This window comes from Balearica regulorum, chromosome 3 (genome assembly GCF_011004875.1).
Source record: "Balearica regulorum gibbericeps isolate bBalReg1 chromosome 3, bBalReg1.pri, whole genome shotgun sequence".
Taxonomy (NCBI): Eukaryota; Metazoa; Chordata; class Aves; order Gruiformes; family Gruidae; genus Balearica; species Balearica regulorum.
The window spans coordinates 54959068-54985966 of record NC_046186.1 but is presented as its reverse complement, the minus strand read 5'-3'; the positions used below and the strand labels follow the sequence as shown (position 1 = coordinate 54985966).

General features: G+C 38.4%; 1 protein-coding gene across 1 annotated transcript in view; it reads left to right on the top strand.

The window, feature by feature from the left end:
- Positions 1-26899, top strand: part of ROS1 (ROS proto-oncogene 1, receptor tyrosine kinase) — a 75826-nt gene that overhangs the window by 15344 nt on the left and 33583 nt on the right. The window contains 18 exon segments of the mRNA XM_075747951.1: positions 720-817; positions 1354-1865; positions 2501-2713; positions 3586-3696; positions 4210-4391; positions 5366-5557; positions 9746-9846; positions 11397-11611; positions 11936-12093; positions 12697-12859; positions 13717-13979; positions 14851-14914; positions 15574-15776; positions 16524-16735; positions 17245-17531; positions 18470-18646; positions 21112-21329; positions 21980-22121. Coding sequence (XP_075604066.1) covers positions 720-817; positions 1354-1865; positions 2501-2713; positions 3586-3696; positions 4210-4391; positions 5366-5557; positions 9746-9846; positions 11397-11611; positions 11936-12093; positions 12697-12859; positions 13717-13979; positions 14851-14914; positions 15574-15776; positions 16524-16735; positions 17245-17531; positions 18470-18646; positions 21112-21329; positions 21980-22121 — 3511 coding nt within the window.

Below are 26899 nucleotides of genomic sequence, written 5' to 3'. Positions count from 1 at the left end.
GTGATGACAACTCCAGTTACAACTGTTTCAACTTGAAGTAAAAATGTAGATGGCAACTATGCACTTGATTCCCTACTCATAAAACAACAGTTACTCTAATGGTCAAGACTTTGCACGTACCTCTGTGGTCCTCTAATGTACGAAGGACTAGAAAGTTGCCCATAATGGTTAGTGGGGGACATTTTTTTTTTTTTTTTTTTTTTTTGGCAAGACTCTTGCCATGTCTGATTTTTTGCTTACTGCTCAGGGAACAGGGAGCAGGAGAAGCAATAGTGAGAAAAAGATACAAACAAGCTGTAGACGAACAGACTGATGACAGGGATTTCTGAATCCATTGCAGGTTAGAGAAGTCCCAAGGTACTGCTCCCAGGGTCAGAAAAGCACTTCCTTCCCCCTTTTCCCTTCCCTGCTAGATCGTTTTCAAAGCACAGTTTGCTTATACCCCCCAAATCAGGCTTTTCCCTCCAGCTTAGAGGTAGGAAGAGGGGGATGACTGACAGACAGTTCTTTCAGGGTAAGCTATCAAGGATGCATTCGTACTTGCCACACTGAGCAAGTGTTATACTCGGGTGACTGACAACTCAGGAGCCTGGAAGAACATAGGATTGTGAGAGAGGTGTTTCATTGTCTGGTTTCCCTGAAGGAATCTCGGGTCAGCTTGTTTGCTTATTAGCAAATGCCCTATGAATGCATCACCAGTTTCTCTTCTCATTCCTCAGATACATGTCTGCCATTTAGAGAACTGCACGGCAGCTGAAGACATCACTCCTCTTTATGTGACATCCCCTAGGAAGGTTATAGCTGATCCCTATAATGGGTAAGTGTCGTCCTTTGAGCACTTGGTGTCGAAGGTGCTATAAAGCTCCTCTCTAATTTTCTTCGCTTCATTAGTCATCTAGGTTCCTGTTTCAAACTCTTCCCTTACCAAAACAAAAGTGCAATTGTCAACAAATAACAAACTACAAAACCTTTGGAACAACAGTGACACCGTGCAGTGTTTTCTGCATTTTCTTCCCTAGGGTGTTAGCAGAGGAGATAAAGTATTTCCAATGCAGAAATTTGTTTTTCAGACATTCATTGCTTTTATGAATATGAAGCTCTATGCATTTTAAATATCCATGCTTAACACTTGAGGTATTATGGAAGAATATTCTCCAATAATCTGCCAGCCAAATCCCCAGAAGGTAAAAAATGACATGCTTAATTCTCCCAGGATGTATATTAATAGCACCAAAAGCATTTTCCTATTGTCTCTGTAAAGACAGGCACATGTCTGAGCTGTTAAGATATTTGTGACTCATCTACAGAATTCTTGCGCTGTAGTTACTTGGGTCTATTTTGCTCCATGGCCAGCTATATTTTCTTTCTCCTGGAGGATGGCATATACAGAGCAAACCTTCCACTCTTCCCTGGCACTGCCTCCACAGCTTCACCGGTAGTGAAATCCACTGCTCTGAGAGACTTCATGATCAACTTCCAATCTAAGAGACTTATTTTCTTCAACAAAACAGAAAAGGCCTTTGTGTCAGGTTTTCTTGATGGTTCAGAATTTCACACGCTGCGATCACACGTGCCACTCAATGACATGGAGAGCTTTGTTTATGAGGATAACACGTTTACTGTCACAGATGGCCGAGCAGTTTTCCATGAGGAGGTCTCTCCAGTGGGGAGTTCTAGCTTCAATGAGTATGTTGTGGATTGCAATTTGGCGTATCCGGAGTACTTTGGATTTGGCAACTTGCTTTTCTATGGGGCATCAACTCAGCCTTTTCCTTTACCAACTCCTCCTCGGCTTGTCATGGCACTATTTGGATTGGATCGAGCTGTGATCAGCTGGACACCACCTGAACACCCTATTGGAACCAGTAAGTCCAGTTGTTTCTTCCTGAAAATCCAGTTGTTTCTTCCTGAAAGACCAGTCCTTTTCTTTCTAGAGGAATAACTTCCTGGTTTCCCTTTTCCTGATGCTGGGCTTTGGTGACTTCAACAGTTGATCCTGCTGGAAGATGTGGAATTAACTCAGTTTGAAAAATTTAACCCAAGATTTGCCAGTAAAATAACTAAATTGTCTGGCTAAGTTAATACAAGTTTATATTGGTAACTCATTTGTCATCTGCAAGGGATTTTAAGCAAGACTCCATCTTGAGTACGGTACCAAGTAGCAGTAATATTGGTTGCTGATATCACACAGAAAATGCATGCCAGAGATGTAACAGCTTTTGATCAGTGACTGTGATACGGTCTCTAGCCTCTGTGTATGTGTCTTTAAATAGCAGAAAATAACCTGGTTGGGGAAAATTTTGGTTCTTCCAACTTCATTCTTCACTATTCTTGGTTGGTCCCAGAGCCACAAAGTGTAAATTTTTAATTTATATCTTTCCTAATTCCCCTGATACTGGCAATTTTGAAATGAGTCTGCAATGTACAGTTTTCTTAAAGAATGTGTATCTTCTGATAACAGCCATCTACTCTGTAAGAACATGATTGTTTGATCTCACAGGTCTATCTGCTTGGCAGAACTGGACCTACGATGTGAAAGTGTCATCTCAGCATCCATCTGAGGAGGAATGGGTTATCTCAAACGTTACTGACACTAGGTTTACAGTGAAGGAGCTGGCCAGCTTCACAGTATACGAAGTGTCAGTCAGAGCTGTGTCTCCTGCTGGTGAAGGGCCATGGTCGGAGTCATTTAGAGGCACAACTTTAGAAGAAGGTGAGAATTGCTTAGTCACCCAGGAGAAATGAAGAACGAGTTATGCATACAGCTTTCCAGTTGGTGAGGCCCAGGCTTTGGACAAAGACTGCAAAATGAGGGGCACAAAAAGGATTGTCTTAGAAACATTAAAGAATACAGGATAACGAAATTTGCTTTTAGTTAAAGTAGTAAGATTCTCAACTACAACAATGGTATTATATGTTATGTATTTATTATTACTATTTATATACATTTTTCTAATGCAAATACACTATCAAACACATTATTTGATACAGTATCAAATAAACAGGTATGAGAGGTGTTATTCCTTTCCTGTGCTCTGTAAAGTAACTTCTATGAAGCGGTTTGAGCAGTGCCTTGGGTGTTAATGATAGTTTATGGGAAAGTGCAGGCTCACTAAAAGCTGAAAATCCTTGGTTTGAGCATATATAATGGGGCAAATGGATGTGTGCACAATGTCTGAAATTTGTAGATTTTTGGAATGTTTTTTTGAAACCTAATTCACTCATAATAACCTATGTCTGAGGGGAAAATAGCTTTCAACTTAAGGTACTGGACTGGCCCTTCAGATTAGGGGTCACATTTGCCTGACATCAGTAAGGCCAGGTCCAAACACACTAGTGTTTAGGCATCTAATAGGGTTCCAAACTGCCTTATTATTCTGGATCTAAATCTGCCCTGAATCTCTGAGTTTCTCAAATTATGATATTTTCATGCCTTTCTTCTTTGTCCATTATCCCTCAGGGCAGGGGCAGTTTTAACTGTGCTTCTATAACTTTCCAGAAACAGGAACCGCTGATATTGAAATACAAGTATTATACATCAACTGCTTGTTGGTGTGTACAACTGCAGTTTTCTTTCTTTATCAGCTGAAGAAGAACCGTATATGTTGGCAGTGGGAGCTGAAGGTCTCTGGAAGCAGTGGCTGGATAGCTATGGGCCAGGAGAACTCCTCTATCCTCATATAAGAAATATTTCAGGTAAATACTAAATCAACTGCATGCTGCTGCTACAGACTTGTTGGCACTTATTAGCTCTCCATAAATTTCATCAACAGAACTGAAGGACAAGAGCTTTCATTGCAGCAGTCTAGACTTGAATGCAGTGCAGTGCAGAGAAGGTTTTACCGAGCCAAGGCTTTGTGGCCATTCTCTTGCTTCTACTTCATGGCTCAAATTAATCCTTAGGAAAACCCTACTGACATCACCACAGTTACAACAGAGCTAAAATCACACCTCTGAAGTAAATAGTTGTGCCTCCATCATCCCAATATATGTCATACATACGTAATCATCAGGGCTATATATGTACTATATATGTACATTGTATTCCTATTAGGAAGTACCTATCTTAATGTTAATTGGCCTAACTGTTCATTTGCATTGATTTTTAAAAACCTGAAGTGTCTGGCTACTTTTTATTCTTTAAAAAAAATATGGTTATTCATTTACATGTTTGTGAAATGCTTAATATCTTCCCTTTTTTTCTTCAAGACCTCGACTGGTATAATGACACTCTTTATTGGATTAATTCCATGGGGGAAGTTCAGACCTGGTTGTTGAACGAAAGAGAGGGTACCACTGAGAATACATATGTATCTGATGTCAGAAATGCAAGGGTGTTGGCCTTTGATTGGTTGGGTCAATGCTTGTACTGGGCTGCCAAATCAAATACGGTAGGTGTAGCTGCACTTCTTCAAAGGAAAAAACCCAACCCCGTAAAGTCAATAAGAAAGACTGTAAAACAGTATTTGGGAAGATAATACTTACAACTTGCGGCCTGAGATGCATTTGGACCTTTGCTATTATAGTGTAGAACAAGAAGGCCTTTCTTCCCATGTGTGATTTTCCAGAGTTATACAAAAGTTTGGGGTAAAATGTTCACTAATATTCACTGTTGCAGGATACTGAACTCCAAGTGCAAAACAGTCAAATCAAACATGCTAACAACAGTTTTGTTGGATTCAACATTGTAAAAATAAGTGAAGATAGTGAAAACGGAGGTTGCCAAGTTGAGCTCAGCTAAGTAGATAGACTTTATTTTAATCCTTGTATATGCAGCAAATTTGACATGATTTGTTTACACAGAGGTTTTCAAGAATGGCCTCTGTACTGTGATATTTTGCAGATCACTGCAGATAAAAAATAATTACAATTGCACTTTGTACACTCTCATATCAGGAACATTGACATGTGAATTATTTAAAAGGTATCTGACTTCAAAATTGCAGTGCTAATTTATGCAGTGCTGTCAAATTATGCCTTTCATTTCTTGTAAGTGCAAAGTCAGAAGCTGTTTTAAAAACTGGAGCTAGAAGGCCAGATTTCACACTGCCTTGCACCCTCATTTACACTTGTGAATAGTGAATATGAAGTGGGTGAGAAACTCTGTCAGACAGAAGGCTGCCAAAATTGGGAAAGTAAAGGGGAAGAGACACTTCAGCTTTTTCTTTTGTTGCTTTCTGGCAAACACTAACTAATAATTTTGCTTTATTCTTCATCCTTATACTTTGAATGCAAAAGGTTCAGGCTTTGAAAGCCTAAGGCATAAGCTTCTGCTAAACAGCTGTAGAAAAGTCATTTATGTATACGCAATGGATCATGGCTGATGATTTAGGTGTGATGCTAAAAGCAATTCTTTTGTCCCTAGATCTACAGAAAATCAGTGCTGGGAGGTGATATGGATGTTGTGGCTCATGTTGTGTTCCTAGTGAAGAATCTAGTAGTGGATTCTGTAAATGGCTATTTATACTGGACCACAATGTATTCAGTGGAGAGCGCAAGACTGAATGGAGAGGAGTATCTGATGTTACAAGAGCAGCTACATTTTTCTGGTAAACAGGTGACTGATTTTTATTTTATTTTATTTAATTGAGGTTGTGTTTTAGTAGTTAGATCTCTTGAATATAGTCAGTGTTCATGGTTGTCAATATCACCATATTATGACCAGAAAAATAACATGCCTCTCTTGCTATATGATTTTGAGAACAGAGTAAGAATTAAATCATCTAATAGCTGTAGTGAAATTCTGGCCTGTAATTCTAAAGTCAGATCCTTGCAAAAAATGTGACATTAAAGATATCCTTATAGTTGTAATGCTGCTCCTTCCCATATGTGGAAAGTACTTGCTTTTTCCAAATGGCTGAAGTCTAGGAGTCAGTTCTGGCTTTTCCATCAAAATATGGAACTGGAGGTCCATAGCATCCTGCTTCCTCTGTGATGTTCTCCACCTCACAGGTACTGACAGGGCCAGTTTTGGGGCTAGACACTTGTCAGGGACACCAGAGTGGCACTTCAGACTGCAGAGGTGCTGCTGCAGAAACAGCCTTTGCCTGTGCTGATGAAAGACAAGGACTGGCAACTGGTGCCATTCTTGTGCTTGCTTGCTTCCTCCCCTGCCCTCCCCTCCCCTCCCTTCACCTCCTCATGTAGCTGGGAGAAAAGTGATGGATGACCCAATTCCCTGGCAAGAAAATCCCTTACTGCCATAACAGGGACTGGAGGACTCAGAGTCAGTGGGATTGGGACTGCAGACCCAGTGAAGCACGTCAGGTTTGATGAACCTTTCCCAGGCTGTATCCTGAGCCACTCAGGTGGAGGGACCGCCCATCTACTTAAGTGCTTTCTCCCTCTCTCTCTCAAAGAAAAGCTGAATGCTCCCCACTTCAAACCACTGCCTGTGTGGGAGTTTACCCTCTCTCCCAAGTTGACTGTCATAGAAGAGGCTAACTTTTAGATGTATTACTGCTGCAACAGCTTTCTTTAAAACACAGCTCTTGCTAAAGAAGCCTTTTTAAAAAGTCCATCTGTCTTACAATTTGTGCTTCCATTTTACCTGAAGACGGATTCTTTATTAAAGATCCTTTCTAAATTTGAGAGATCTACGTGTCTTGGTTAGCTTTGTGTCACTCCTCAGAACATTTCAATTTCCTTTCCCAAAGGAAAAGAAGCTGGTGTTTCTCTGATTCTAAAACAACCCAAACAACAACAAACAGGCCGGGCTTAGTCTCTGAAAGATGATTAACACTTAGAAAGGCCAGCCGATCTCACAGGTCCCTGTTACATTCATGAGGGTTTGGGGAGGAGAGGGAAAGCTGGTTCTGGTGTGGCACCAGCTATACTTGTAAATGTAAATACAGAAGAATTGAAAAACTTTTGTCATATGTAGCGAGAAATGTCTGTGCTGCAAAGGGTCACTGTATATTCCACACCTCTCCACAGAAGTTGGCTGATGTGGACTGTCTTCATGAGAAGATATATGCTGTCCAAGCTCAACAGCACACTTACACTTATCACAGGTCTTCTGGGTGATCTGCTGCAAAGGATTGACAATTTGCAGTTTATTCTAAGTGGTGAATGTCACCTTCCTTGCCCTTCTCTTTTGATTCACTACCTGTTTCTCTGAATTGCCTCATGCTAACCTTAAATTTCTTGTTCTTGTTTTCAAGAACCTTGGCAGCAATAAGACTGCTTGTCTGCTTCTGTCATTTTTTTCTGCACCTTTCTCTATGTCAGTGATATCAGCCTTCAACCATCCACTTATTCACACCTCCTACAAACAAACATCTCCTCTCCTGCTTCTGTGCTGCCCCTAATCTATGCACTGATTTCCTGAACTCAGCCTCCTGCTGTGATGCATACAGGAAAAAAGCCAAGTAAAAATGTCTAGATTGAGAAGTGACCAGTTATAGCTGACAGGTGTTTGTTTATTAAAATAAAACCCAAAATAAACCCATCAGGAATAAAAGGGCAGTACAATAGTCATTAATGGTGGAATTATCAATCTGGTCATTATTATCCCATATAAAGATACAAATACATGTTTGCAGAAGTAGTAATATGTATCTTCCCTGCACAATGGAGTCCATTATCCTGAAAAGAGTACCTCTTACCTCAATATTAAAACACAGATGTAATAGTTAATTGCTGTTATCCAACAGTTAGAGCATGTTCTCTACATAACTGGTTCTTACTGGTATTTACTAGCTGTTTTTCTGATAAAGAATTGCTGTTCAGCTGGTCAGTACAGGATCTTCAGCAGTATATAGCTGTATCTCCTTTTAGCTTGAAATCTGAGTAATAGGAATAGAAGGGTCTACTATGGAGATGACAGGTTTCCTAAACAAATATGAAGGCAGAGCATTGAAAGTCTAATTTCTTTGGGAGGAACTAGATCCTTTAATGACAATTATTCAATTATTTTATTTTTGTCAGTTGTTTAGCTTATCTGGTGTGTATTGGCATAGCTTGATTGATTTTGGCAGAGCTACTCTGATTTATTCCGTCTTATGATCTGTCATGAATTTCCAAAGCACTTAGTAAGTTGTTTACACTGTATGATATACCTGGGACAAAAGTAATTTACAGGGGAGCAGCAAAATGTGTTGTATGCGGGAGGGGCCAGGACCTTCTAGGGGTGGTCTGAATATTTCTAGTCAAGGGGTATTTCAAATAGCTAAATTTATGTTGTGTCTTATGATGTTGAGTTACATTGCATGATCACAACTATATATTGTGTCCAGAGACTAATACCTCCACTGAAATGGAAAAAGTTTGTCTATTTTTGAAGCATAACAAAAGGGAGGTGTTAAATTACTGCCTAACACCTGAATATGAATAGTACAAGTATTTATTTGCCTTTTATTAATGGGAATGCAGAGACCAGGAGAAAGAGTATGTCTATGGGAAAATATAATAACTGCAGAAAAAAAGTGGGGCAAGGAAAGAAGGCCCAAATGTTTAAAAAAGCGAGGTAGATTCAGGAAGATGTAATATGGTGTTGAGCATGGGAGGGACAATAGGTAAATGGGGTAAAATATAACATGCTTGATTAAATATGCACTCAGGCACATACATACTGTAAGATATTTTTAGCAGGAAAACCTACAGGAGCAATCATTCAAACCTTGATTTTCTGACACACAATGTCAACAGAAACATGTCAAGAATGTGATTACATAAGGACCAACAGACAACTAAGTGATATGGCATTTGCTTTCCTGTCATCATCTTCTGCAGTTTATTAATGAAGAGTTAAAAAACCAAAAAGGCTGCTCCACTTACATCCATAATGGAATTTTAAGCTTCTAAAAGAATAGCTACAACTAGTGTTTAGACGAGAAGTTTGAGAGCTGCTGGAAAACATGTTCAGAGAGGCCCCTAACAACTTGTAAGCTGTGCTAATGACACGACATAGACTGACCTCGATAACATTTAGCAGACTAATTTGTGGAAGCAAATTCTTTGTTACTCATAGAGCAGATTATTAGCTGTCTGATTTCTATTATTTTTGCATATGGTATTGAATCTGTTGTTTACTGCAAAAGCAAGAAAGTTCTATTTTGAATATTAGATCCTATTAAAAATAAACAAAAAATCTTGCATGTAGTTTAGGTGAAGATGAAATATCACAGTAATGAACAGGAAGATTGTTTAATTTCCTCCCCTGACTCTTTATTTAATAATAAATGATTTACCAAAATGTAAATAATTGAATTTCCTGTTTAACCAAATACATAAATAAAAATTTTGCATGTATTTTCCATAAAAAATGCAACACGTTAAATATTCGATGCATAAAAGCAAAGCTAGAAAGCAAAGACAAAAGATCTGAAATACTTCTTTCATAAAGTGATTCTGACTTTCAGACTGGACATCAACCACCTGTTTCTGACAAAGACTATTAAAATACCAGAGGTGTTCTGGAAGTTTTGATAGTTAGTTTCACTAATCACTTGATACACTATTGCCATAATATCTGAAGTACTCAGATACTTCAGGGATGAACACTGTGACAGATGCTCATAAAATGCTATCTAGAAAATCATCAGCTGCTATAAATAGGTGTCCACTGAGGACCTGATTATTTTCTAGTGCTACTTCATTTTGTGTTAAAGTAAACATTCATAGTAGTAATGTTATTTTTGCCAAAGACCTACACATGATGCTGTCTAGACAACAGTTATGCCTAAGGGCTTCTACCTCAGAAGTGAAGGCATGTTCAAATTGCCATTTAGACTTTTTTTCTTAGGTGTTTGGTTTAACTTTGGATCTCACCTATGGATTTCTTTACTGGCTTGTGCAAGATAGTCTATGCCTAAACCTATACAGAGTTTCTCTTTGCAAAGAGGGGTAAGTAAATGTGTAGCAGAGGTAAGAAAGTCTGTATTTTCTAGTTTTTGTGAAAATTTTTAAAAACAAATTTTGTCCAATGCTGAACACCCTAGTTACAATTTAACAATAAACAAAAGAAGAGCTAATGGCCACACCTAGCTGATGGCAAACTACACATTGAGATGGTTGTTGACATGGTTTTACAGTAAGAGAAACACAGTATGGATGCTCAGCTGAACTGAGGTCACGATCATCAATTTTTAGACTTAGCTTTAGGAAATAATCACTCTTTATTGTCTATTTTATCTTGGCATTTACAACAGCTGACAGTTTTCAAGTGCCTAGAGCTGTAACTTGTTCATCTTGCATGGATGAACTGACACCACTCGAGCTGACACCACTTTTTCACCTGAGCAATCAGCATGCAGCAGGCTTTCCTCTTCATCATCCTGAGCATGAAATAGCTTCATTATTCCTCAAAGGCAAAGTTTAAAAAACAAACCAGACCAAACCCATGTTTACGGCTCAGCTCAAATACACACTAAGACCTTGGGAAAAACAGTAATTTGCTCTATAAGTGCCAAGTGCATGATGAGTGGTAGCTCATGGAACTGCATTTTTGCTCCTTTTTATATGGAGAGTGCCTTCCCCACCCCCCGCAAATATCACATTAAATGTCTTAAACTTAATTGAACAGTATCTGTATTTACATGTGCTCATAATGTTGCAGGCTGGCTTTGTGTGAAATCAGCTAATTTTTTTAGACTTGCTACGATTAATGGTAAACATTTAAAGAATCAAAATATGTTGATTAGTTTTAGCTAGAACATGCAGCTTCATTGTGAACCAATTGGCAGTCATAAATCATTGTCCCTGGTATGCCAGAATAGAGAGATTAGAAGTAATCCATCCTAATGGACCTGATGGCGTGTCAAAGCTTTTCCAAATTTGTTTTGGATAGCATGTGTCTAAGCTGAAAGACATTTCTGAGATGGCAAAATGATGCCTCTTACAACATATTTAATCTGTTACCCAGAAGATAAATTGGGACCAAAAAAAGGCCTGTAAGTTTTGACATAGAAGTAACAAGACAGATTAAATCACCAGTGATGCCAGTGGAGGAAAATGCTAATAGAGTTTAATAAATAATGGAAGGTTATCAAGGAAACTACCAGGGTCAAATTCATCTGGGGAGCTGCTCTAATGAAGTAGAATGAATCCCATGCTGTGAAGTGAACTCACTGTTCACTGTTCAAAATGGGCTGATTTTTCAAAATACTCAATTTTCTACATCCATTTATGAGAATATTAAGCCAGTTTATAATTGTTTTCTAATGAAATCAAGGGAATGAAGGCTTTGTTTTGCAGGTGCTCCTACAGTATGCCATTCTGAAAAGTGTTCTACTGTAGAGAACTTAAAGAAAACTTTTTGAATTGTTGCCCTGCCTCCGACATAAGTATTAAGAATTTGAATGATGAGAAAGTTATCAAAGTATCAAACATTGCGTAAATCTTGCTGTCTCTACACCTGTGTTTTCAGTTTGCTAATTTCATACATGTTTTAACAGTTGTGGTAATGCCATCGTCACAGAATTTGCAGCCTGGAGTACTTCAGAAATATCTCAGGGTGCACTGGAGTACTACAGTGGTCGTCTGTTCTGGATTAATAGTCTTCAGTTCATTACAACTCAGGAAGTCAACCAGAGCCTTAGCATTCCCTTCTCACAGCCAGCAGAGTTTGCAGCCTTTACCCTTGTTCACACATCACTTAAACCTTTGCCAGGTACATTATTTTCTTTATCTAATCCCCCCAATAGAGATATTCACTGTCAGCCTGTAATTCTTCATTCTTGAAATTCTTTAGTTATTTGATGAAAGATAGGAACAGCAGCAACTTATTAATAAATATACCAGGCTCTACCTGGATAATGCGCAATTATAAAAGCTGATGGGTATGGCTAAAAAGAATACATGGTGGTGGTGTTTATTGTTTCTAATGACAGCTTACAGGATTTGCCATAGTACTTTAATGTTTTAAGTCAGGTTTGAAAAGTCTACCTATTGCTCATATTCTTTAAATTATTATTGTTTCTTCCTCTATGGACAGGAAATTTTTCTTTTACACCAAAAGTGATTCCAGATTCAGTGCCTGAGTCTTCCTTCAGGATTAAAGGAAATTTTTCAAGTTTTCACATCACTTGGAGTCCCTCCACAAATGTGGAATGGGGAACTGTCTTTTACTGCGTGGGATCAAAAGCTCTGCAAGTGAGGATATTCGTGCAATCCCTTCTTATTATCTACATGTATTACTGCATCTACTTGCCGATGTTATCTATTTTTAAACAGAAATACAGTTTGTTTCTTCTCCAGCATTTACAAATCGGTCAAGCAACCAAACTAAACTGCAAATATAAAGCAAGTTGTCTTGTTTCTACACCACGGAGGCCAGCACGGGAGGAACACGGGCTTAGCAGTAGCTCTGGGCTACTGGAGTGTGAAGTGCGGGTGAGGAGCTCTCAGTGCACAAAGTGTGAGAAAGCCTTTCGCGGTAACTCAGAGACAGAAGTGTCCTCTGAGCTGCCAGTGGGACAGCCTTTGCCTGAATGCGAAATCTAGCCTTCATCCACACTTAATTTTAGCACGTTTGACAAGCTGTTCTTTAAAGTGAAAGGGCAGATTGCTAGCAGATTGCTATGCATTGCTACAGTGCTACAGGAGTTGGTGAAACAACGATCACTCACAGGCAGAGGAGCTCTGTCTTGAATTAGTTGACCAGCTTGGTGAGGGGACTTTTGGAAAACTGAAGGCCTTTCTGAGAGGGAAAGCCAGTGTTTTGTTTTACTTTATTCTGTTTTATTTCATTCACAGACTGTGGAGAGTGAATGGTGCCTCCATCCCCATAACCTGACTGTGCCATCCTACCGAGTTGATTGGTTGGAACCATTTGCACTCTTTGATTTTACTGTCACTCCATACACATACTGGGGCAAGGCACTACCAACATCTGTATTGCTTCAAGCCCCTGAAGGAGGTACTAGAATTTTAAATCTCATTCCTCACCTGTAATGGGTACTGGGACCAGGTCTGTGTCAGCAAGTGAAACCTTGGAGAGGAATGAGCAGCTTTCAGGGCTAGTCAGCTGCAGGCAGAGTTGCAAGGACATGTTCTTGAGTATCTTTGGCAGTTATCTACACACACATAAATGCATACAGCTGCAGCAATAGAATTTGGAACAGAAATTGCATGACAGTATATTTACCACGTGCCTATGACTATGAGCAAGAAAGAGAAATTGAGATCCATTACAATGACCATCAAAGGCTGCATGTAATACATTAACCACTTATTAAGTTTTTAATAAAGGTTACGCATTTTTTACTTTTTACTTCAGTGTTTATTTTTGAACTCATGCAGGTCAAAGTTAAGTCAGCTAAAATATAGTGCTGAGTGACTGGAGCGCTGAGAAAGCTTCTGAGCTGCAGTAGATTTCGAAGTGGCTAGAAGGGGGATAGAGTACACTCTATACTGTGAAAATTCTTGCAGCTCCATTGTTACCTACACAACTTTGCTAAATAGATATGTCCCAGTCTGAGGGCAGGAGTGCATTTGTCTCTGTTCATACAGCCTTTTTTTTTTTTTTTTTTTTTTTTTTTTTTTTTGCTAAGCAAATTAAAATCAGATACCTACACACCAATGAAAACCAGAAAGGAACTACCATGAAGTTTCAGATATTATTCTCTAATTTACACCTCACCAATTGCTATCTGTCTCTGTCAGCATTGGGGTTGTAAAGCTCAGGCTCAAAACTAAAAGAGTTAATTATGAAGTAGAATTTGTGTTTCAATAGTACTGCACTCTGTGTTTTTGATTTTTTTTTTTTTTATACAGTTCCTTCAGCCCCTACAAACCCTAGAATATATGTATTACAAAATAACCTGTGTAAAAGTGGTGAAAAAGTCCTTGTGGAGTTCAGGTGGGACAGGCCTGAAAGGGACAATGGAGTATTAACGCAGTTCAGAGTTTACTATCAACTACTGAGTCAGAATGGTACTGCTGACACTTTCACAGAGTGGAATGCAAGCAATATCAAACCCACCCTGACGTTCTTTTCTCTCACCGATGTGCTTCCTAGCCTCAGAGTAAGGTTTCAGGTATGAAAAATTACTGAGCTTATCTCATGCTAGATGGTAGATATTATCAGTGCAGCCTGACATGTTTGCTTGGGAGATGATACTGGGCTTGGGGCAAGAACTTGTGGTTTCTACTTGTGGAACTGCTGATTCACTGACTCACCTTTGGATACCTGGCTTAACATATTGTATTGTTCACTAAATAAGGTGCAAAACAATGCTGCAATCTTATATAAGTTTGGTGAGGCCCAAAAGAAGCTTTTCTAGAGGTCTCCCAAAGCCACTGCTTAAAGCTGCAAGTTAAACACAGATTCAGCTGAGCTGATGGAGGGTGACAGACTATTAAAACAGAGCCACAGATCAAGAGAAGTTCCACTGCTGGATGAATGCAAGGACTCACATGGCTTCCATAAAAAGAGACTTCCATATTAAAACTTGACAAAAGGTCATGTTTTCATTGTGATAAAAGGTTTGAAACGCACCGAATGTGTACTTCAAAGATAAGTTAAAAACACAAGAGTGTGTAATAGGCCGGGTATTGATGGGGAAGAACACCATGTGTGTAGCAACATCAACCAACACTAGGAACTGCTCCAGCCTGCGGAAGGAGACAAGATTGTCTGTTGTCCTTTGAGCTCTAATTGATAGATGCAGCATGAATTGTCATTCTCTGGGCCACTGCTTAAAATCCTTCATAGCCATGGTCCAACCGTGAATGTTGCCTTTGCACTGAGCAGAACACCCTTAGGTCAAACAGAGCACATGCATATATTCCTAGCTGAACAGCCAGGGGATCTGCTTCTGGTTTTGTCATTAACTATGGCTGTACGTGCTCTCGAATGCAATGATTTACGTCGCTATTTAATGTATATAACAATCTCCTGTCTCACAGGTGCAAGCCTTCACTTCTGCGGGTCCAGGACCTTTATCTGGTATAGCAGAGAGGAATTCATCAGGTATGGATGACTTAGATGCCATCTCATGGTTTGTGTGTAATAGCTGGTGAAATTGACAGTACAGGAATCTAGTAATCAGATAAATAGCCTCTGACACTTTGCGTGACATTTGTTCCACCCTACAGTAGATACTACAGAGGAAATAGTTACAGCTTCTGACATGAAATGATTAACACATTTCTTATAATTAGATTAAATTTCAGGAATTTCAAGCCTTTCCTTAAAGCTATGTTAAATTAACTTTTCTAGGCAACTCCAGGGTAGTATGGAACAGTAGGTTTTGATCTGTATTCTGCATATTGCTAGAGATCATAGAATATTTCTAATTGGGCTGTGAAAGGCAACCAGGCGAGTTAGAGATCTACCACAGATCACAGGCTATTTTAGTTGGGCTGTTAAAAGTAATTAAGTGAGGAAATCTGCTTTTACTAGGCTTAAATTTGTCAGGTAAGCATCCACAATGCCATTGAAAAAATCTTAGGAGTTTGCATGTGATGACAAGAAGGCGTCTCATTATTTTTTTATTTGCCGTGACATACGCTCAACTATAATTTGTGCAGGGCCATCATTTATTTTTATCTTGTACTTGCTTTCCTTATGAATGACTGCTATTGTCTAGAATGTTTCTTGTAAATTCTGCTGTGCCTTTTCCCTTCCAGATCTTTTCCCTGTCCCAACTCTTATAACTGTTTCTGCCAACAAATTGGTTTTTACTGACATAGACAATAATCATACCATATGGGAACTTTCAGCAAAGACAAATGTAAAGGACATCTGTTATACTGCTAATGATGACAAAGTGTACTATATCATAGAAGATTCTCTTTTTCTTCTGAATATACAGACTACTTCAAAATTTTAGGTATTAATTTGTTCATTCCCGTTCTTGAGAGAATCTAGGAAAATATGTAGCCATTATTATCATTATTTTGGGGGTAATTATGTTTTTGAAGATGTCAAAACTACCTATTTGAAACAGGAAAAAAAAAAAGCAGCATCATGAACAAAGCACATATAATGTCAAAATACAGTGGGCAAAATAGAACTGGGAAGACACAGTTTTCTTAATGACAGTCAGTTCATATAAGAAGTAATATGAAAGAGATTAGCTGGATAGTTTTCTTTTCTAGCAGTACAATAAAGGTATGTATTATATAATAAAATTTGGACTTCAATTTTTTTGTCATCAATAGCTATTAGAAGAGGCCAGAGTATGCCATTAGTAAAGTTTTCCTATTAAACATATATTATTTTACTGACATCTGTTTTGTTGATAAGATATTTGAACAGACATTTAATTTAAAATTCACACTATTATATAAAGGAAATTTAATTTTTGTACCAAATGTAATTTAATTTAATTTGATTTCATTCTAATCTCAGGAATATGGAAACAACATGGAAGTGACAATTGATATTTGTGAAACAATAGTTTTCATTTGTATAAAAATATTGGAATTTTTGTTCCATGGCATGTCTTTATATTTTGACTTCTATTTGCCAAGTAGAAATTATTTTGGAAACAAATTTAATTTCATAATGTTCTAGCATCAGGTGGGAAAATTCTGCTCTCAAGCAGTTTTAGTAATGTTTTTATTTTTTTCTGAAGTTTTTCAAAGATGCATATCTTCACAATGCCACAGCCATCACAGCTGACTGGATTGCAAGACGTCTCTTTGTTGCCCTGAAAACATCATGGAATGAAACTCAAATATTTGTTATTGATCTTGAGCTCAAGACAAAATCTCTAAAAGCCTTGAACATACAGTTGGGTAAAAGTAATTCAACTGTATCATCTTTGTTATCATATCCTTTCTTAAGGTAAGGCATATATTACTAAAAACTTTTTAAAGCATCTTTTAAACAGGATTTTCATGAAATCATCAACTGTTAAGGATCAAAAAGGATTTTTTTCAGTGTATCAGTCTTTTGCACTGTGTAAATCTCAGAAATTTCTGGATGTAGTTCTACTTTTATCCTGCTAGTTGAGCTTGGACGTATCTAATTTCAAAAAGATATCTGTGTTTGAGTAAAGATTTCAAATGATACTTAAATACTGATAGGTTCTTCTATTTAAGTGATGCAAATGAAAGTCAGCACCAGATAACAATTTTTGCAGTAACTGTTTTATCCAGAATAGTCAGTTATTGTGACCTTCCACCCAAAAATATCCGTTAAACACCTGGAACCACTCTGCAAGCATGCTGCTGTAGTTACCTTGTTTTAAATATTTGGGAGGTTTGTGACTGTAGTCACGTACAGGACTGCATTTAGGGCAGATTGCTTAAACTGAAGTTTTTCTACTGTAAGCAATGCATTTTATTTGATAGCCGCTTGTACTGGATGGAAGAGCTTGATTATGGCAGCCGCATGTTTTATTATGATATTCTGAATAACACCGTGCACCACATTTTGGGATACATATCAGTAGAAGAACAGATGAGGAACTACTGCACCTGTAACGTGGCAGAAGCAGAGCTAGGAAGACCTATGAGTATAGATGTGTCTGACTCCAAGAATCCTCAGCTGCTCTTTATCAGAGGAAGAGATGAAATATGGGCCTCAGATGTGGATGGTTGCCACTGCTGGAGAATTACCAAAATACCAAGTTTTCAAGGTCTGAGTGCTCTGTTATGTTTCTAGGTAGTTTGTGATTCTTGCTGTCTCTTACATCAAACAATGTTCATTTCAGCAAAATAGCATTCACGAAGCACTTTCTTTATAAAATTGATTCATCTATAGGCAAGATGAACAAAATGTTTCTGTTCTGTGTTTCCAGTTGTGTACGCTGTTGATACAAACTAGGAGAAAGAGCAGTGTGAGGATATTTACTGATGTGAGCATGTCTTCTAGTAAGATGTAAATCAAATGGAGATGCTACAGCCTCAAATGCTACTTGTCAATAGATTTCACTTATAATACTAACACGTTATTTTGCTAGGGTTTCATATTAGATACACCTATTGCAGTTTATCTCAATGAATAGACACAATCTTAAGTTCTGCCTGAAAGTGGCATTGCAGACTTCAATATGTGGGGAGGATACTCAATGCAGGTAGAATCTTGGGTGGCAACTTATCTATGTTGCACTTCTTGTAATAATAATGCTTAATCTTGGTCGCTCAGTTTTCAGCTTGATTCTGGAGGAGTGCTGGTAAAGCTGTTCTTGTTACCAAAGGAGCTGCCTTAATGATTCCTGCGAGATGGCAGAGCGCTGTGGTTTTCATCTTGGAAAAATGATGAAAGTTTCTATAGACAACTCTCGCTCTTGTGTTTTATTTCTGGTGTTTGTTAATTGAATTGCAGTCCTCGTAATTATGGATAATAAAAAGCCTTCAAATCTACATTTGTAAACTGAAATAATAGTGTCTCAGCTTCATGACACCTATTGGGAAATATCAGAAATCTCTTTTCCAGAGGAGGTCTTTGAAGATATAGTATGGCCAAGATACTCACCCATACTGACTCACTGTGAATACCAGCACCCATCTGCTCTTGTAAAATTGTCAGCTTAGGGTTTATTCTTAAGCTTAACTATACAATGTTTTCCTACAGGTCAGAAAATTGCCAGCCTGACTGTAGATAAGAAATTTATATACTGGAGTGCTGAAATAAAGGAACACACTGAAATTTGGCTATCAAATAAAGAAAGCACAAGACACTTTCTTCAGAAGAGAGCAAATAATGAGCTAAAAATCTTAGCCTACAGCTCAACGGCACAGTTGTATCCAGGTAGAGGGGATTTGGATTGTTTTGTACATGTTAACAAATTTATTTCAGAGTGTGTATTTAGTTGCAGATCATGCTGTGTGTATTTATGTAAAGTATGCTTTATGGGTTTGGGTACCTTCTAGAGGGAAACAATTCACTATGCACATTTTTAAAAAGATAAATATAAGGACTGGATCACATAGAAGATCATGATGATGAATATTGCCTGTGTTTCAAAGGCTCAGGATGTTAATGCCAAACCATGCCTATTTTCAAAGTTGTGTCAAAAGCTGGAGATTTAGAAAAGGTGATGCACATTAAAGCACATAAAAAGAGAAAACGTGTCCACAAAGTGTTGTAGCAAGAGTTTGACAATGATCCCTGTTGTGATACAGGTTTCTGGTTTTGTTCACAAGTATGCAAAGCTGGGATGGAGGGGAAGTCTGGCCTTCCAAAGACAAAGAAATAAGAACTCTCCTTATTAAAATGATTTATAAAGAAGTGCCTGAGAGGTAATTACAGCTTACATTATAGTAGACTCAGGCTTCACTTTGAACTCCTAATATTTTAAACAAACCATTGTAGAATGATAATGAAAGAAAGAAAAATTAATAGAAATAGTTTTAATAGAAAGTTAGGATTCATGGTACCTACAGGGATTATCTTTTTAAATGCAGAAGTTTAGAATAGCTACTAGCATGATGAATATATTAAAAATAATTCTTTAACTTCAGTTTTGGATAAAAATCTGACAAATATACAAGAGACTATTTTAACAGGATGGACTTTGAAGTAAAAGAATATCACACTGTTTTGGGCAGCCAGTAGAATTACTCCTGCCTGCAGCTACTCTGAGCAGTGCTCAGGCTATTCTTCCCAGCACTTTGGGCAAGTTTGTTCTCATGAGATCTGTGTGGGCTTGGCATTGGTGCAGGAGCCTGGTTTTGCCCTGGTACAGAACGTACCAATCCCTACGCCCAGGGACAGGGTTTCCTGCAAAGGCCCCAGGCTTAGCTGGTGCAGAAAGGGAAGAACCAAACTTCAGTCCGAAGGGTTTATTTCTACTCAGAGATCCTCACAGAGCTCTTCTTATTTACATTGACTGCTGCAAATATATTTGGAGGAATACACAGCCTTGGCATTTGCAGGGGGAGCAATGCACAGAATTATTCACACAAGCTTAACATAAAAGTAAATGAACATACTAAAGTAAGAAAAGAAAAATTCTTCTTCTCACTACTGAAAGCAAATGGTGTATATGCAAAAAAAGTGATGTTTGCAAAGACCAACTGGGTTGACTGACATGCTTTTTATTGCTTTAGTGATGTGAGTAAGGAGTACTGCTAGAGTTTCCTTTCATTCTAACCTTTTTAATTGCCACCCAGAGATGTGATGTCAGTTGATCATTTAACACATCAGAAGTGCTCAGTGAAAATTATTGTCCTGTCACTGATTCTGTGAGAGAATGATTTCTCTTCAGGGTTAGGAGGAAGGGGACTGAATATGTAGTGAAGGATTTTCTTGTCAGGGTAAACACATTTCTATGGAACTGCCTGACAGAAACTTTAACTCTGAAAATGACTTAATTCTTTATTCCATCTGGGACTTTTCCCATGGGAGTTTTACTGCTCTAAGTAACTATAAAATTGAAAAAGATTCAACCTTACGTTTATTTCTGTTGAACAGACTGTTTTATTCTCCTTCCCTTATATGCATGAACCTGACTTTGGTAGGAATGGTGGGGCTGCTCATTGAGGGAGAAAAGATATTGACAACGAGGTCAGTTGTTCTGGCCTAAGGGCAAGCATTTGTCCTTGTACCATCTTCCCCATGCATATGCCTTAATCTTTTCCTTCTTAGCATAAGTCCATTTAATATAATTTTAATTTGTTTTTAAAAGTACATTAAGTGATGAAGGATTTTCTTTTGGTACCTTTTGTTTACTATCATAGTTTTCTATTGTTTTCTCTCTATAGGCTCCTTTTCTCCTTCAAAAATTTGTCTCCCCTTTCCTTATTGTTACTATGAACTTTACACATGAAAAGCTGTTTGGAAGAAAAGAGAGATAACATTTAATTGCTAGAGAAAGGTACTCTTTATTCTGCATATCTGTCTTTCCTGTAACAAGCAAGTTTGGACTCATCAGTGTGTACTACCCTTGTTAACACAGCAACTATGATCTGGATTTCCAAGGCATTTAGGTACTTAAAGAAGAACCTAAATTCTTTAGTAAATCTGTACCTTTAATGAATCTGTATCTTATCAAAGTTAAATGAGACTTTACTTTTGATGAACGCTATTTTTGTGTCCATGAAAGTAATCAAATAAAGTACATTCAGGTGGGATTTTTTTATCTTTCTGTTTGTGAAAACAGAGCGAATACTTTATGGTTATGCTTTCTCATAGGAAAGGTGGTAGAATCCCATGTAAGTTTGGATTGGTCCAGCACTAATTATTTTTTAATTATTTTTTCATGTCTTTCCTAGATAAAAGATGCCTGATTCTATTGCCAGGCAGTGAGAAACCTACCATCCTTGACACGACAAACACCAGTTTTACATTAAGCCTGCCATCTGCCACACCACAGCAGCTATGCCCTGGTATATCACAGCCTACGCCGACATATCTGGTATTTCTTGAACAAATGACAAACAACAGCAGGAACTCAAACTACCGTTTGTCTGCTCTACAGCAAAAGACATTGGTATGGCTATTTTGGAACAAAAATGCATGTGATATCATATATAAACAAGGAATGTGATATCACTTCTAGTAATTTTATAAAGCATTCTGTAACTTTCTATCAGGGAGTTTTTCCACTTCTACATCCCGAACAGTAATTCCCCTTTGTGTTTGGTGTTTGTTAAGTGGTAGACTCCTTAGCTTTCCTTTGTGCAACTACCCTACTTTTTAACATGCCTTTGCTAAAATCCTGTTGAAACGGGTCTTCGGTTTCTACTTGTAAGAGCAGTTGTGGTTGATATTAATCTGTTTAAATAACTCCTGAGACTGTCCAGCATCCATATGGCTTGCCTTTATGTGTTTTGTGGTAGTTGTACTTGCCTTAGTAATTTTTTCTTCTGTTACTTTTTTTTTTACTTTGCCATTTCCTATTTAAGTACCAGCCACTGAACAATGTACTATTGTAGTCATGCAAATTACATCTCAGCTTGTTTTTTGGTATGTGCTTTTTGTAGTGATCTATTGCCCAAAATATCATTTTAACATGCTTTTTTAAACGCTAAAGTGTATTAGAATACAAAACCATTACTATATTATTTTTAACACTCATTTCATTGACAGATGACTCTCTCTTCTAAGAATACATTTTTATTATCTGATTTCGAATTACAGGAATTTCAGGGTTGTATAGCCATCATAGACAACCTAGAGCCATTTTCAAGTTATGTCATACAAGTTGCAGTGAAAAACTGCTATTCAGATGAGGAAATGCTGCCTATGGGAAAAGACACAATTGGCACAACTCTATATGGAGGTTTGTTTCACATTTTTTTCTGATTTTGAACAGAATTGTCATCTCAGTTAAAGGAAGATATATCTGAGTTTGGGTTGCAAATCAGAAAGCAGAAAAATTTTCTGCTTAAAATGTAACCTGTGTAGATCTTCACAAGGTTTTGACAACCAGACTTGATGAATCTGTAAGATTCTTGAGACATGTATGTATTCGTTAATGCTTTTGATCATTGGCTTCCTGAGGAAAGATAAACTATGGTTAAAAGTGGCTAAACAGTTATAGTTTCTGCCTTGGACCACATTTTTAATAAGTTGTGTTTGAATGTGTATGTGGTTACGTATGTTTAAATATGTGTGTTATGTATTCATTCAGCATTAAGATTTTTTCCCTTGGCTTGACATTATTCTCATAATTACTGTTTCTTAGGGTAATGCAGATTTGATTTATTGTGAACCAGGCTGAAAAGATAACAATTTTTACTTCTCTTGATCTGAATGCCAATAGCACATACTCAGCTGGTTTCAAGAATTTTGTTGTGCCCTTCTCGATCCCTTTCACACTAGAAGAAGAAAGCTAGGAGCAGTGCTTTGAACTTGAATGTTCACTGTGTCATTTAGGGCAGAGAGTGGACTGGTTAGGGATTACCTAAAAATAAATACATCAGTACACTTATCTAATATGGCAGAAGGAAACTAAAAAACTTGGGTGGGAGTAAATGGGTGAGAGAGGTATGAGTGAAGGCAAGAGGCCAAGATATGATGGCAAGGCAGCCAAATGTAATTGTGTTTAAGTGGAGCTACCTCTGTACTCTGTGATGACGCGTGACGTGCTGATACAATGGAAGAGGACATGGGCAAGAGCGTGTAGCAGCATCTAAGGCAGCAGGTAGCTGCAGCCTAGAAAAGTGTAACAGGAGCACAGCTCACTCTCTGGAAAAGCAGGAAGCATTCACCAAGTGACAAGCCAAAGCTACATTTGGGGAAAACCTGCACATAATGCTGTCCATAAGAGATAAGATGCAGTGCAAGTGAAAGGTGTGTTTTATTTTAAAGGTTTTTCTCTTGAGTACAAAGTTGTTTTTGAAAAAAAGAATGAGAAACAAAAGAGTAAAGAAAGCATGATCAAGACCATCTAAATTCTAAATAGCTTGTTATTCAAGCTGATTCTTTACTATTTGAGAGCTGGGCCTGTACTTCTGTAGCATGTCTAGTTTATAAAGCCAGTTTTCACCTCACATGAGTGCTATATTACCTGATGATGTAGCTCAAGAAATGTGTCTAGGTTAACACCTCCTCCACCTCCTGCTTTGGGTATGCGATTTTGCAAATTTCTCTTTCTGTTGTTATACTCCAAAGTACTGTCCATCTCTTCAGTGCTCTCTTAGAGAACTCAGTTGTTTTAAACATACTTGTTTTATTTAGGACACATTTTCCAGAACAACAAATGGGGGACTTCTGTAACAGTTCTGCTGTTGATGTGTATAGCCTGTGTTACATTATGAGGGATCTGTAACTCCGCTCAGCACACACTGATTATCCAGCTGATCACAGCAAGCTATGGTTTTACCTGATCACTGGTATATTTCTTACTGCGTCTTCTCTTGCATTCATCCTCTACCCTTTACCTTCATAGTTTTCCTCTCCACCCTGGAGTTTCCATTGAAGAACATAGATCTGGTGCTGCTTTAGTTCCCTAACTAAATAGAAACCAGCGATGCTGGTTTTGTTTGTGGGTTCAGACGTCTGTTTGAGTCCAAAACTACTAACTGCTCATCTTGTCTTACTTGATGAAACTTGGAGCATGTTATAGCGAGGAAACTCAACTCTCTGCTGCACTTTAATGCAGACCCAGGTGCTGTCACTGTGAGTGCCAACATGTCTCCCATCTATCCTTGAAGCCAACATGGCCCAGAAGCTATCCTCAAATACCACAAGGACAACTGATATTCACAGGCAGCCTGGGTTCAAGATGTACTTATTCTTTGAGAATACTACTAGTCTGGGCTAGATGCCTCCTGTGGTTGGAAATACCTTAATTAGGGCAGGAAGATCCTTCTGCTCACTCCTTGCTTCAGTCCGCCTGTTTGCAGCTGCAGAGCAGCTACTGTCCCAGTTTCCCTACAGCTCTTGTCATCTCCCAGAAAGAAAAAGATCATCCAAAGATGCATGCTATGCCTTTGCATGTGTTGTCTTGCATTGTGACCCAGCCCAATAGAAGTACCTTGCTCAGCACTTTTTCTTGGTTTGCATTTGTATGTGTGCATGAGCATACTTGTATCTGTCTTCATGAGGAGTTGCCTTTGCGCTGCTCTTCAGATAATTTTCTCATCGTTGGAGTGATGCAGCTGGACTCATTTGATGAAAACATGGAGAACTGTGAGTGCTAGCTCTTCCCTGCAGTACGCATTGCACTTACTTGCTCTTCTGTCATGTCAGGTTTGCTCTGCAGCTGTGCTCCATTTATTGTGCCTGGTGTCACCACCCAGGGTCAGTTTGATCCACATAAACTCATCACCTGCAAAGCCATCAGACACCTCTGATAATATCCAGGTCAGCAAAGGAGAATTATAGCCAAGCCTACATGACAGCCTGTGTTTTGCAGGAAAGACTGGGGAGATGGTACCTAGAAATGCTTGCTGTTGAACTCACAGCGATGTGGGAATGCTATAGCCCCCGCCTTCACTAGTTTTCCTGCCTGGCTGTTGTCATGCAGAGTTGGAGCAGTTCTTCTCTGAGAGAGTGTGAGGAGTGAAATTGAGAGGCATAGTAGCACTTGCTCCTTGGGCATTAGCTCACTTAACCCAGCTACAGCAGGGCTGGCTGTAGCCAACACACAGCTGTGCAGACTGTGCAGCTATGGGGATATTACTGTGACATGCATCTAGGGCTGTCCATCTCAGCAGGAGTCCTAAGGTTTCCTTTTCTCTCTACCTCTGCTTGGCTTCTGGCTGTTTCAGAAGGTGCTGAAGCAACTGGAATTGAAATACACATAGCCACCACTGTGTTTTTCTTGTCTCAAAGTCTCTTTCCCTTACTGATCTACTGTGCCCAAGGAAACATTTAATCGAGAATAGCTGGCAACAAGTACATGCCAGGGGTCCTGATTCCCTTTCTAAACCTCATCCGTAGAAAAAGTAACCTTTCTTTTTGCCGCCATTGTCCACAGGAAAGTATCACCTGTGACCTGCCAGTAGCTCCTCTTACGCACAGATCATTCCTTCTTTTTTGTCCTGGGAGCAGTCACATTTTTCCCCTTAAGAAATCCTCTAAATTGAACTTCTTCTCATCTTTCAAATGAATGTGGAACAAGAGGTGCAGGCACACTGCCAGTCTTCTTTTGGGATCCAGACATGCTATACCTTGGAAGTTTTCTTCCAACCGTGCTATTTCTTTTTCTCTTGACAGTCAGATCTCTTAGTATCTGCAACATCAAGCAAATAGGCTCTCATCCTTTGTGGATCTCATTACTATGAGCCTATTCCTAAGGACTCTATGGCAAAAAAATATGAAAAGCTGGTCTATGATCAATAAATTTCAATTCTTTGCATGGGAATCCCCATTTGGACTGTAAAATTTGCATGACACTGATTGAATAAGATTGACTACTATTGGGATGTGGCAAGAATTCACACCGTTGCTTCTTTGTGTGGTAAACTGAGCCATCCTGCAGCAATATACACCATTTCAGTGGTGAAACATAAAGGTAGTGTATGAAACGGGAGACTGGGTTGCTCCACTGAAATGGAATTTTTCAGTCTCAAGTTAAAATGAAACATGAAACTCAGAACGGGCTTCTCTAGTTGGGGCAAAGCAAAATGTCGGGATCAAAATAAAGTCCTAGACAAAAAAACCCCCACAAACCAACAACCAAAAAACCCACACCAGCATCAAAACCCTGAACATTTTATATATATATATATTGTGTCAATGTTCAGAGCTTTTCACAATTTTTTGAAAAATTTCCAACCAACTGTAAACAGAATGTATATGTGTCCTGTTACGTTCTCAATTTCATGAATGTAACTGCTAGTTTAAATTGTAATCAGATGCTGCTAGAGCCTCTTGAAGTGTGTACACTATTTCACACCTCTGAAGCTGTGTGAATTCCCTCTGTCTTTCCCTCAATTCTGTAATGAAATGAAAGAAGCTTGGATTAATCTGTACTTTCCAAAACATAGCAAGATAGAGGGAATGAAAAAGGAAGACGACTTTGAAAAATTAATGCTTTACTCTTGCCACAGAGTGTCACTCTTACTCCACATATGTTTTAGCTAGTGAAATGAGAAATTTGCCACCTTTGCTAGTCTAGCTTCTGCGCATTTCATTTGAGTAATCTGCAGTCTTGCTACTAGGACATTAATTACAGCATACATACCTATCATTCTGATATGTTGGGAACATAGATAGTGTAATGACTTGTTAACTTTTTACCTATCTGGACAGTTCAATAGGAAAAAAAAAGAATTTTTAATGCAGAGTTGGGGCATGCCGTATGCATTTCAAAATGTATGATCTCAAATCTTCAAAGGAAGGCTTGATTTTTCCACAACAATTAGTGAGTAACCAGCTGGCATGGACATAAGACCAGCAACCCAGTTTCTTGTTTACACAGCTCAGCCAGACCATGTATTTCTGAGCAAAATTGTAAATGATGGCAAACAATGCTTAGTTTTAGGTTTTCTTCCTTCGGATTTTTCTGTTAAAGAAAAGACTTTCCAATTGGAATAGTGCATGGGAGCTTTTTTTTAGTGCATATCCAAGTAAGGATATTAGAATTATATCTGAGACCCTGATTAGGAA